Source organism: Podarcis muralis, chromosome Z (genome assembly GCF_964188315.1).
Source record: "Podarcis muralis chromosome Z, rPodMur119.hap1.1, whole genome shotgun sequence".
Classification (NCBI taxonomy): Eukaryota; Metazoa; Chordata; class Lepidosauria; order Squamata; family Lacertidae; genus Podarcis; species Podarcis muralis.
The window spans coordinates 4,873,520-4,887,272 of NC_135673.1; the positions used below are offsets into that span (position 1 = coordinate 4,873,520).

The window sequence follows — 13,753 nt, forward strand, 5'->3', positions numbered from 1 at the left end:
TTTTTTGGTTTTTTGGTTTAGAGCTACATTCCCTCCTGGGCAGGCCTTCTGGAATCTTGAAAGCCCAGTGACAGGTGCAACCAGAGGCCAAAGTGGGCAGAGTCAAGGATGGGGCTCTTATCTTTGCACAGCATGCTACAGTCTGCCCTTATGAAAGTCCAAGGTCTCCACACACACACACACACACACACAGAGAGAGAGAGAGAGAGAGAGAGAGACCTCTCTCGAACCTTCATCCATGCAAGCAAAAGGCAGGATCATGGTTCAAGCTAGGTATACAAGCACTAAAGGAAGCCACAGAGGAGAGCTGGTAAGAGGTGTGGGGGTCGGTAGTTCCCTGCCCAGGGGAAAGTCCCAAGGGCCAGAGAGATAGAGAGGGGCTAACAGGGCTGCATTTGGCTCCAACCAAAGGTTCCCCACCCTAGGTCTGGTCCCCGCTTCTAGCCTAAAGAGAAAGCCATTTTAACTATTCCTGTTGGAGAGAAACCGGAATTGATGGATGGAAGCACTCCATTGCCTGAGGATCCTTAAATGATCCACGAGCTTCATTAAAGTGGTCCATGGCATGTGTGTGGACTTGCAGTTGAAGACTGGCGAAGGCGTACCCATGACACTAAGTGTTCACATTAATTTCTCATTGCATTTCTGTTGCTTCTTTTATTTCTTATATTGTATTACAGTTTGAATTCTCTGTAAATCCTACAGCATCTAGCACAGTGCATTACAAGAGAAATTGTTAAGTGGTCCTCCAAGGCCCTTGGCAATTTTCCAGTGGTCCATGGCGGGGGGGGCAGGGTATCTGGGAACCACTGGTCTATGCTGCAGATCAGGCGGCCCACCACGACCAGGACACTGCACAGAACTAGGGGTTCTTGGCCCTCACACTGCCAGTTAAATTCAGAACGGCAGTGTGAGAGCTGCCATCCTCCCACTATGGATTTAAAGCGTCTTCAGGGGTTCCCTTGCCTTAAGAAAACACCTGGTGAGCACCTCACTCTAATGCGCCCTTATCATCCTCATCTGAGATCTGTTTACTTAAACCAAGTATGGGAACCTTTGGCCTGCCAGGTGTTGCTGAACTACAATCCCAAGCATCTTTGCTTGCTTGGGGCTAATGGGAGTTGTAGTTCGGCAGCATCTGAAGGGCCAAAAGTTCCCAAAAACTTATTTAAGCTGTCATCCTTCCCTATTAATCATTCTGCCTTAGTAGCCTTTCCCTTCCTTCAGTTAGCCCCTTCTCTCCTTGACTTGCCACTGGGGTGGCCAGCGGCACAAGTGCTGCCTTTTGCCTCCCTCCCACACTGTGCCCTAAGTCATTCTGGGAAGGCTTGCCCATGGACTGGCTCTGTATTCTTTTATTCTCCTGTTATCCCTTTCCTGTTCTCCCACCCTCCTTCGTTGGACCCCTGCCCCCGCAAAGATAAATAATTACCTGATATTCAGAAGACATCTTAAGGCAGCCCTGTTCAGGGAAGTTTTTAATATGTAATGCTGTACTGTTTTTAACACTGATTGGGAGCCGCCCAGAGTGGCTGGGGAAACTCAGCCAGATGGGCGGGGTATAAATAATAAATTATTATTATTATTATTATCATCCACCATGCCGTTATCCCCTGGCTGGCCAAGACTCTTTCCAGAGTGGGTCAGGGGCCACCCTGCCCAGCCTCTTCTGGCCTGCGTGGCTCACCTCCCCAGCTTACTAGTGGGATGACAGCATCAACCATTCCTGACTACCTGATGCAAGGGTGATGGCAACAGAAAGGACAGACCCCCTTGCACCTTTGACAGTTGTGCTGAAGAGGGAATTTCAGCACAATTTATGCTTCTTGCCCTCACGTCAGAGTTCTAGGAGTTTGTCTGCTGTGTTTGACTCATTACAGAATAAGCTGCATTGATTTCCCCACATTCCTGGTTGTGTATGTCAGTGAGAGTTTGTCCACATCACCATTTATCTTGTGATAAACCATAGATTCACTTAATTATACTGGGCGGGTGTGCCATTAGGATTTTAAATTGGTGCAGGAACAGAGGAAGCTGTCAGGGATCCTTTAGTTTAGTTTACTTTAGTTGCAGGGCACCTTCCAACTCTACAATTCTAAGATTCTAGGATTCCAGGGCAGGAGTCTCTCTCCAAAACCTTCCTGAAGATGCCACTGGGGATTGAACCTGGACCTTCTGGTTGCATGGCAGATACTCTGCCATAGAGCTATGGCCCTTCCCATGAACTGACAGCCTACCCCAACCCGAAGCCCTTTCAGGTGTTGTGGGACTCCCAACTCCCCTCAGCTCCAGCCAGCATGCAAAATGGACCAGGATTATGGGTGCTGAAGTTCAGAGTATATGGAGGGTGTCAAGCTGTGTTGTAGGAAGGAAACACTAGTTGCTTCTTCGGAATGTCTCCAGTCATCTGGTCCAGTTGTATGCAGGACCTCTTTTATTCCCAGCAACGTATTGGGCTCATTCTGAAAGAGGGGCAGGGGATCTGTGGCCCTCCAGATGTTGCTGGACTCCCATCACCCCAGACCATTGCTCAGGCTGGCAGGGGCTAAGCAGATTTCAGGGGCTCAACGTGAATCTGGCTTGGAGCTCTAGGTCAGTTTTTGAAAGCTCTGCCTGGGATATCCGGAGAATCCAGAGTCCTGCAATGTTAATTCCCCAGCGGAAGAGAATCCTTCCCTTTGGCCTTTTTAGATTTTCTCCCCCACCCCCACTTGGGCAGCTTATGACACTTAGTGCACAGAATGAAAAGGGAAGGCCTTAGCTTGCTTGAAGAGAGGTTTGGTGGGGTCAAGGAAAGTGTCACAGACAGAGCAAATTCCAGCAAAGGACACCCATGGAACAGATTCTGAGTCTGCTGGGAGGAATGTATGCAGAAAACACAGTTGTGGATCCCACGTTTCTGTCCTGCCACCTGCTTCCAGAATTTGATACACACTTTGGGCTCTTGACTGTTTCTTCCCGTGCCACTGAATTTGGGTGGCTTGTGCTGTTTACCTCAGATTGGCTTGTGGCAGTCTCTTCCCACACCCCCAACCCCCTTCTGTTCTTCTTTCTCTTTGTGGAAATTTTAGAAATGGATGCAGCACGGAGTGCTCATGGTCCCTGTTCCAGCCGACTAACTAGTCATGCCCTCCTCCTTGCTATTACATTCCATGCCCCCCCCCCCCGTTTTACACACACCATCATTCTCTGGCCACTGAGCATGGGCTGGAGCATCTTCCACATCAGGAAAGGTTATAACATTCAGAGTGTTATACTTTGCTGGGGTGGGGTATAGAGGCATGTAAAATTATGCAGGGTGTGGAGACACTGGATAGGGAGAAGTGGACGTGAATAACAATAACACACCCACCCCAAAATGGCATTCCCCCCTAATTACTGTTTTGTACTTTTTGCAAATTTTGGGGTTCCCCCAAACCTGCTGATGCCTCTCTTTTGTGCACCAAAGGTGCCGTTTTGGCTGCATACAGACTCTTACTTGAAGCACTGAATTCCCTGGTAGTGCACATCAGCCTTCGCCACAGCTGGAGATGATGGGATATGTTGCCCATAACATCTGGCACCAGGATGGCAAAGGCTGGTGGGTATGATGATTTCCTTATGATGAAGGAGAGCCCCACAGGATTTTATCCAGCTAAGTCATAGTCAAAGTAGACCAACCTGAAATGAATGAATCTGTCAGCTGTGACCATTCAGTTCAGTGTGTCTACTCTGAGTAGAACTAACACTGTATGCAACCCATGCCTGCAGAGAGGCTCTTCTTCATGAATGGCTTTCTATAGGTTTTTTATAGACATAGTCCTCCTCATCAGCAGGATTATTTTATTTGCTTGTGGTAAGTGTGGTCCCCAGGCCTCTCTGTCTGGCCCTCAGGAGCCTTCCCTAGGCCACACACTTCCCTGAGCCAGACCTCTTACTAGCCCTGCTTTGCATCCTCCTTGAGTGCTTTTGCATAGCTGGAATGTGTCTTTGAACTCTGATCGTGAGTCCTGACTGCTTGGACAGAGGGCAGAGAGAGGTGTGTGAGTGTGGGTGTAGAAACTAGCCTACTGTACAAAGGTAAAATTCACATCCATTGCTCTATGCAGGCTGAATCTAGACACATCAAAGAAGTGTTTCAGTGAAACACGTAAATTTAAACAGGGAAATCCTGTAGGGAAAGGCAGGACTCCACAGCACCATCTGGTGGTGCATTGTTATATTGCATATACAACACTTATAAATCACGTTTTCTTTACCAATCTAGCTGAGTCCCCAGCTTTGCCATAAGCCAGTGGGACCCCCCAAGCCCCACCAGACTGCTTACTGTGTATTTCTGAGCACTGAATGGAGAGAAAGATTGAATTCCTGAACCTCTTCCTTTGTCTATAGTTTAGTTGGTAGAGCATGATATTCTTAATCGCAGGGTTGTGAGTTCGAGCCCATGTTGGGGGAAAGATTCCTGCATTGTAGGGGGTTGGACTAGATGACCCTTGTGATCCCTTCTAACTCTAGGGTTCTGAGATTCTATATGTATCTATCGCTATTGCTCCGGCTAAGCCACCTCTGTCTGGCGCTCCTGTTGCTATGTGTTGGACCTCAAGCCCTTTCCCCCCAGCAATTTGCCCCCTCTCAGCCTTAGTTCACCCATCTGTAAAATGGGAGCAGTAGTGTCCAGTTCTTAGCCACAGGGCTTGAGGTGAGCAAGGCAGAGGCTTGTGCTGGACTCTTGAGGGTTGTTTTTGCAGGTGGGAAAGAGAAAACTGATGGTGGAAAATTCTCTTTCTTTCTTTCCTTGTCCAGCACCCTTCTCTTGCTCCGCCCCCCCCCTTTCCAAAAGCACACAGTGAAATCCTTCTTCTCTCCTGTCCCATTTTTGGGGGAGGCGGGGGGGGGGGGAGCGGAGAGGAAAGCCGGTCTTGAACAAGCAGCCTTGTGTCTTCCAAGGAGGTCTCTTTTATTTACAAGCTTGCTGAAGATGGAAGCTCTAGATTGCCCACCGAGGGCGGGGCACCCTTAACCCTTCCCCTGCCGCCCTCACCACACGGAGGCACTTCTTCTTCTACGTTTTAAGTCGGGGGGGGGTGTGTGGAGAGAAGAATCTCCACTTTTTACTGACAAAAAGACTGTAACTGTGTTGCTCTTTGTTTCCTTTTAGGGAGACGTGGGAGCCCCGGGTCCTCCTGGAGTTCACGGACTCGTTGTAAGTACGGTAAAGACAGGAGAGCTTTTCATCTGGGGCTCTGGGACACTGCTGCTTCTTTTTAACTCTTTCCAAGGCACCACTAAGAGCCCCCTGGAAATGCACTGTGTTGATTTAATCTGCTGCCCTTGCAGGGCGAGGCGGGGGAGGTCCGTGCAAGCAAGGGAGGGAAGTGTTAAAGCTGCAGCGTTGACACAATGGGCGAAAACAGCAGCACTGAGTTACCTTTGCTGGGGTGGGAGAAGGAGGAGGCTACTTAGCAGGTGCTCCTGCATGCAGGAAGCCGCTGAGACTGCTGCAAAAAGCACACCCTGCATTTAAAGCACACCAGCTCCACCACCCAAAGAATCCCGTGAGCTGTAGTTTTCCCTCTGAACTACAATTCCAAGCACTCCCAACAAAGTACAGCACCCAGTATTATTTGGTGATGGCAGAATGTGCTTTAAGTGTGTGTTGTGTGTGCAGCCTGTTCCTCGCAACAGGGCAGTTCAATGGAGGCTGGTTCATTAGGGCAATTAGGGGACTGCACTGTCCATCTCAAACGGCCTGTTGGCTCTTGCTTTGCCTATGGCTGGTCTTTGCACTCTACCAGTCCCAGTGGGCACCAGTTACCACTGGGAAGCAGTGGGGGGGAGGGACCTGTGGTCCTCTTCCAGATGTTCTTGGACTACAGCTTCCATTAGCCCCAGCTAGCATTGCCCAATGAGTAGTGGGAGTTTGTAATTCAGTAACATCTCTGCACGTGAGGCAGGTTCCCCATCAATGCAATACAGCCAGCTCTTCAAAGTGTTAAATCCTCCTTGGGGTGGTCAATATGTGCCTGGGTTGTAGTGCACTCGACTGCAGGTTGGCTGGTTTTTCCTCCATTCACAACAAATCCCACCATTCAGAAAACTAGCTTGTCAAGGTTCTTACCTAGCTTTCTCTCTTATGTGGTGGTTTTCCACATGCAGGGATTAAAAATATATATGGGGAGGACTGTATGAAAGATCATTCTGACATATAATTCCCTTATTGGCTTAAAACACAACACTCCAGGCACAAGTATACCATTGTGCACTCTTGGAGGGGGATGAGAGAAGGTACGACCCACCATTCACTGATCCTCTAACTGGAGATGCTGAGACCAGTGAAAGGTAGCTGGTCTAAAAGTTCGGGGAAAGCTTGTAGTGTAGTGGTAGAGCTCCTGCTTTGCATGCAGAAGGTCCCAAGTTTGATCCCTGGCATTCTCAGTTAAAAAGAGCAGGTAGTGTGTTAATGAGAAAGCTGCTGGCAGTCAGAGTAGAGAAGCTTGAGTTAAGTGGACAAAAAGCCCGGCCTTGTTTAAGGCATTTTTCCTCTCAAAAATAGCAACCCACATTTTGTTGAGACCTTGGAGAGCTGTTTCTGGTCTGTGTAGACAACTCTGGGCTGGATGTGGCAATCGTCTGACAGTATATGGTAGCATCACATGTTTAGGCTATAAGGACTGGGGATCACGCATGAGAGTATGCTGTTGTGTCCTTGTTGTATTTGTGAGCCTTCCATAAGTATGCAGCTTGCTACATGCGTTTGCAAGATTTATCAATAAATGTAATGAAGTTTATTGTCCCCCAGCAATCCACGTCTCTCTCTGGAGAGGATACTTTATGTTTAATTAAGTCAAATGAAGGTGTCACTGTGTTGTCATAAGTTATAACACACTTTCTCTGGAAGTCTCCTATTACTGAATGCTAATCCTGTCTTATATGTTCCACTGTTGTTGTTAAAACAACTATGTTTTGGAGCCCAAAAACATCTGGAGGGCACCCTGTTGGGTACTTCTGGATTAGAGTGTGTCCCACATTGGGGAGTCAGGGCATGGCAAAAAGGTGCCTACAGAGTAATAATTCAACCTTGCAAGTATTTTTTATTTTTATGCTGCCAGGCTACAACCTTCCCCCACAGCCCAACCCTCCTGCCCACAATGTGGCAGTCATTTTTGGCTCAGAGATGGCCTGAATGAGTTGTCAGGGGAAGCAGCTCTTGCACTTTATAAATGGTACATTTTCCTGGCTGAGAACTGAAACTACCCTAAGGTGTCTAAAATCTGGTGATTTGGTGGCGTGCCGCTTCTGCAGCTCTCATGATTAGCGGCCATTGACAAGGGTTATCCTCTTCTGCAAATTTATCTGAGTCCAGGGATGGGAAACCTGTGACCCTCCAGATGTTGCTTACTGAGGATGATGTGAGTCAGAATCTGACAACATCTGGAGAGCCACAGGTTGCCCACCCCTGCAGCAGAGCTATCCAAAACTGTGGCCATTGCCTAACCTCATTCCACAGAAAAAAATCCACGCTGCTCAAGGAACTTCCTTCTTTCGTATCTGTCTCATTTCTCCCATCAATCAGTTTAACCAGATGATCTCTTTTCTGCATCTTTTCCAGTTTTGCAGTGCCTCCCCCTTTTAAGATAAGGCAACATCCCCCCCCAATAAAAAAATAAGTATACTGCATCAGGGAGTGTGGATATTCCCTTCTTAGCAGTTTACATACAATAGCCATGGGAAGGCCTCTCTAAGGTCCCTCTTCTCCCAGCAGCCCCAGTCAGCATAGCCAATGGTCAGGGACCATTGGAGTTGCCTTTTTTAAAATTACTTATTTTACTTTTTACACTTATATACCCCACTTATTTTCCATCCAAGGAGCTCAATGTGGTGTATGTGGTTCTCCTCCTCCCCATTTTATCCTCACAACAATCCTGTGAAGAAGGTTAGACTGAGATAAGGTGACTGGCCCAAGATCACCACCCAGTGAGTTGCACAGCTGAGTGCGGACTTTAGACCTGGGTCTTCCATGTCTTAGTCCAGCACTCTGAGCGTTAACACCACACTAGAGACCTTTCTGGTGATGCTCAGCATAACACCCCTCGTGGTTGACTTTGCCCATGCCCTCCTCTTGGTTCTGGATATCCTGAGGGCTTGGTACCCAGTTATCTCTTTTGCATGCTGGCATTGAGTGCTGTTCCTCCACGACCAGAGCAAGGTGTGAGCAGTAACCAGAGCTGGCCGCATCCGTCCAAGCTGAGTGATCCAGGTCTGCTTTATGAAGCGAGCCCTTTCTTGCAAGGACCCTCTATGAAGCTGCAGGGCATGAAAACGCTATATGTTTTCAGCTGAAAGCCGCAGCTGAAAGCTCACATGGTGCATTCGGCTGTGTGATCTCCCTGTACAGAAATATGCCCTTAGCAGAACCAGCAGCTCCTCTGTTTGTTTATCCAGGGCAGAGAAGAACTCAAGGCACAGAGCTAGCTTGCTCCGTTCTATGGGTGTGTGTGGAAGCAAGAAGGAGATTGCTTTAACAGGGACCTTGAAACAGTTGAACTCTGGTACCTTTCCTGGGTAATTCACACAATGCTGGGAGGACCCACAGCTCAGTGGCAGATCTAATGTTTTGTACACAGAACATCCCTGGTTCAGTCCCTGTTGTGTCCAGGTGTGCCTGGGAATGACCCCCAAAGCTGGAGAGCTGCTACCAGTTTGAGTAGATAATACTGAACTAGTTGGGCCAGTGGTCTGACTCAGTATAAGCAGCCCTTCATTCAGAGCCATGAGGACTGTGGCTTTTCTTTGTTAAGTGAAGGGTTGTTCCTCAGTGATAGAACTTCTGCTTTTCATGCAGAATGTCACAGGTTCAGTTCTTAGCATCTCCAGGCAGGGCTAGGAATGTCCACTGTCTGAAGTCTGCTGTTTCAGGCAGGTTTCCTATTCCACCCTTCCTTATGACCTTGAGCTTTTTCCACGTAGAATCATAAAATTGTAGAGTTGGAAGGGACCACAGGCGTCATCTCATCCAACCCCCTGAAAAGCAGGAATCTTTTTGCCCAGTGTGGGGCTCAAACCCACAACCCCGAGATTGAGCTATCCATGGATGAATTCAGAAATACATTCTCAGCATACTCTAGTTTGGTATTGTTTAAACTGCACCTTTTTTAAAAAAAAGTAAGTTTCTAGTCCTTGTGGCTTGACTGTTCCTCTTTGCAGTAAACTGCTTAGCAGCAAAAGTTAGACAGCCCTCAGAGGAGGCAGAAGGCTTTGTTGTTCTCCAATCCTTAACCTCACTTCTCTCTCTCTTTCTCACCAGGGCGATATGGGTGCAGTTGGACCTTTAGGTTTTCCAGGACCAAAAGGATTAAAGGTGACTGACTTCCAATAAGCAGAGGCCATAGCTCAGTGGTGCAGAGCACAAGGTCACAGGTTTGATCCCCAGCGTTGCCGCTCAAAGACCATATTGGGTTGTTGGGCTGGTAAAGACCCCACAGAGCCATAAGCAATCAGAGTGGACCAGCCTCTCCCAGTGGAGTGTCCTGCAGATGCTTTCAACTACAACTCCCATCAGCTATGCTTACTAGGGCTGATGGGAGTTGTACTCCAAAGCACCTAGAGGGGGCACCATATTAGCAAAGGCTAGAGCAGAAGATGCTAGATGAGATGGATCATAGTTCAGTGTTAGAATTAGCTTGCCATGCAGATGACCCCTGGAATCTCCAATCCAAATGTGACCAGGTAGCAGGTGATGGGGTGATCCTTGAAGAGCAGCTGTTGGTCAGAGTAGACAACAGGCGGGGAGATGGGCACAATGACTTGCCTGCCGAAGGTATAAGGCAACTTCATATGTTTTTCAAATCGTCTGAGATAGGCTCCCCTTAGTCATATTCTTCTTTCTTTAGGGTTCCCTTGAACCCAGCACCCACAATTTGTTCTGCATGCAGAAGTGTGTGTTGTGATCTGTAAGGTGGAGCACAACTCCAACCCTCGAATTAGAAGACCATGGAATATGTCCCCATCTCCTGAAGCCACAAGCAGGGAAGCATCATTAAAACAATCTTAAATGGCACAACACAAAAAAGGAGGGAAGAGGAAAATGAAAAAAAAATCAGACACCAGTAATGGAAGTTGTGTACTAGTTTTTATAATGACCAGCTGGAGTGGAAACTGTCCAGGAAATGGACTGTAGCTAACTGTGTTCTGCTTAGAGAAGACCTATTAAAACCAATGTATCTTAAGTTGGCCACACCTATACTTCACTTCACCTAGACACTTCAGTGTGCCTAATCTGAGTAGGGCTAACATTGGCTGCAACCCTATATTTTCTCTATGTTCCCCTCTTTATCTGAATTTCCTGAAGCAAATGTGTTCCATGGATGGTTTGGTGAATGGGAATCGTCCTTATATTTCAGGAGAGCCCTGATTCAGCCTCCTCACACTCCGTGGCTCTTAGATTTGGGATGAAGGGCAATGCTTCACTTCACTTTGGTCTCACCCTCTCTTTTCTCTTTGTTAGGGGCTGATGGGGAATCCTGGAGAGAGTGGACTGAAAGGTGATAAGGTGATCTGAATATTCCCTTATTGCACTGTTGTTTTCTTTCTGCATGCAAGACCCTGTTTTCTTCACACTGTGTGATATATACCTCATTACTTGCAACTCCCTTACTTTGCCAGTCTTTCATGATCTGTATATCTAAGTTTAGAACATACTGGAAAAACAAAGATTTAACACTCTTGGTCCCATCTTGTTTTGTGAAAGGTTCCCAGAATTAAAGGGGATGGATCTGTAACAATGTCTTACAATTTAATATGATCTTGGGCTGTTTGGTCATTTTTGGTGGCAAAAATCAGTTCACTTGTCTGGGGAAGAAATATGGGGTTGTGTACAACGTTAGCACTATTTAGTGTATACTCAGAGTAGACCCATTGAAATTAATGAATATGATTAATTAGGCCAATTGGTTTCAGTGGGTTTATTCTGCTTATAACTTAGATAGACACAGCCTTTGGGGTTTTATATGCACAGCTAGATATTTGGTGATCAACCAATTTGTTCTCCATCAAGAGACTTTAGGATTATGCATTTTGCCATCATTTTTCTCTGCAATTCTAATTTCACAGTGAAATATACATTGGATAAGATCCAATGTTAGCCACACCCAAAGTAGACCCATTCAAATTTAAGTCTATTAATTTCAATGGGTCAGCTCTTAAGAATGACTTAGTAGGATCCCACCCATTATTTTTATGTTGTGGTCCATCTTGTAGAATATATATTTATTTTTCGAAACCTTTTTTTGTTGGAGAGCATATCTACTTTCTTTGTTCATGTGTGTGTATATATATATATTGCTTTTCATGAAGTGAAAGTTCGTAAAGCAGTTTCCAAAAACCCAGCAACTAAAACTGAACAAAAACTAGATAATCAATAATCTATTTTATTTTTAAATAAATAAATAATAACTTTTGAATGTCTGAAGTAAGAAAGAATAAAATGCAGTAAAATATCCAGTAACGTAAAAATGCTGTAAAACCTATGGGATTGGAAAACATTAAAATTTTAAAAACCCATATATCAGAGCAGCTAATCAGATAGACAAGCTCCTCTGTCTGGCTCTTTGAGTGCTCACTAGGCCACACTGCTCACCCAGCCTTGATCAACTGCAGAAGCCCTTGACTGCTTCTGCTTGACTGGAATGTACTCTTGAACTGCGATCGCGCCTTTTGCTTGCCTGTTTCTGGCTTTTGAAACCTCTGTGTTTCTGCATGACTGGAATGTAGCCAACTGTACAAACGTTGCTCTGTGTATTATTATTATTTTTTGCCACCTCTGGCATGCAGCCCTCACAAGGTTGCTCATGAGGGAATCTGGCCCTTGGGTTGCAAAAGGGCCCCACACCCACCCCTGAAAGAAGCCCCCATGCCGCTGGGTTTTTCTGCTAGAGGGATCTGAATCATTCAGAACAGAGCTCCAACTTTACTCTGCTCCAGGTGGGGGGGGGGGGAGTATCCCATGTGCAAGAGAGGGTCTGAAGCGCAGGATGCGGGCTCAGCAGCAGCAACAGCATGGCACTCAAAATGTCCTCTGTACTGCCAGGAGCCAGCAACCTTTTCTGAATTATTAACTCAAATCAGATGAGATCAGCATCCCCGGACCTAACTTGTTCCATCTGCTGCTTCTTGCTGACTTGCAGAGTTCTGGGAGAAGGACTTACAGGTTTTGAGGGCATCCCACATCCTGCTTGGCGTGAGCTGATGTCTCTCTCCTTCCACCAGAGTGTTGTAGAATCGATGCAGCCCTTTGTGTGTCTGCATTGTGGCTCTGCTGGCGGAGGATCTTACACACATCTCCAAGTTATTTTACTCCAGTTAGTTTCCTTGTGCAGCAGATGTTCCCAAAAGACTGAACCCCATGGTTTGCAGCAGTGACTAGTCCAGATCTTTCTCTAGGGGCAGACAGTCACTTGACGTGCACATTTGTGTATGAAGTAGGGTAGACATATTGAAATTAATGTACCTAAGAGCATCATGTCCATGAATTTCAAGGGGTCTACTCCAAGTAGGACAAAGATTGGGTTGCATCCCAATCAGAGTAGACCCACTGATTACTTTTTTTAATGACTAACTTTAATTCCATTCATTTCAGTGGGTCTACTCTTAAGTGTAACTTAGTTGGATACAACCCATAGTTTTAAGCGTTTGTAGAACTACTCATTTTTTGTAATAAATTAGTCTGCTTCCATCCCAGTAGCGTAGCTAGACAGGGACGGGGCAGGGGCATTTTTCTTTGTTATTGTGGTATTTATTTTGTGTTTTTATATTGTAAACTGCCTTGAAGAGTGGGGTAGAAATTTAATAAACAATAACAATAATATAAAGTCTGCACAGGAATGGAAGAGGATGGACTCAGCAGTCCCATCCTCATGTAGTACTAGGAAGAACTGGACCCTCATGGGTCCCTCCCTCTCTCCCTCTCCTTCTTCAACACGGGTGACAAGCAACATCTTCCACAGCACCTGGAGGTGGCACACCCAGCTCAGTCCTCCAATGCCTTGCCTCTGCTTCCCGTTGCAGCATCTGTTGCCTGAGGCCTCACTTTGACTCATGGTAGGGCTGGCCCTAAGGCCACCATTGGATGCTGTGCTTATCCAGTTGTCCACATGAATGTGTGAACATATCCTTTTAGCAGGCTTAGCTTTGGGAGGCCAGAGTTAACAGGTGATAACTTTCACTGTGTTTTTTTGTTTAATAGGGCTTCATTGGCTATTTTACAAGGGTATTAAATTGTAGGCCATCTCACATGCCAGGGTTAGGATGGCCTAGAAATTCTAATAAAAATAAGAAGTTGTCAGCAGTGCAGCTATTTCCTTCAGTTGTTTATATTTTTGAGAGTAAATAATTTGCCGTGCATTGCCTAATTCTTTCCAAATGCCTGACAAAAAAGAAGAAGAAGCCTTGCTGCTTTTGGGGAAAATATACTGCATATGTAAGTTTACATGGAATAAGCACCTCCTGTGAGAATATTCTAAGAGTCTGCATCCACAGCAAAATGTGGACTGATAGGCTTAACTACTTGATGATGCAGGCAGGGGTGGCCCTTTTCAAATTGTCCACCCTTCCCACCTCCCACAAATAAGTCAACTAAGATCAGGGAGAGAATTGTTGGTCCAATCGCTGCCTGCTATGCTTTCTACTTGAAAGGGAGAATTTTTGGTATGTGTTGTGTGTATGAACATCCTATGTACACACAGTCCCACTATCCAAACACTCATGCAAAAATTCACTT

General features: G+C 46.3%; 1 protein-coding gene across 3 annotated transcripts in view; it reads left to right on the forward strand.

Moving 5' to 3' along the window:
* Positions 1-13,753, forward strand: part of COL27A1 (collagen type XXVII alpha 1 chain) — a 256,136-nt gene that overhangs the window by 117,811 nt on the left and 124,572 nt on the right. For all 3 annotated transcript variants that reach the window (XM_077922728.1, XM_028714253.2, XM_077922727.1), the window contains exons 14-16: positions 5,138-5,182; positions 9,284-9,337; positions 10,484-10,528. In XM_077922728.1, coding sequence (XP_077778854.1) covers positions 5,138-5,182; positions 9,284-9,337; positions 10,484-10,528 — 144 coding nt within the window. The remainder of the gene's footprint in view (positions 1-5,137; positions 5,183-9,283; positions 9,338-10,483; positions 10,529-13,753) is intronic.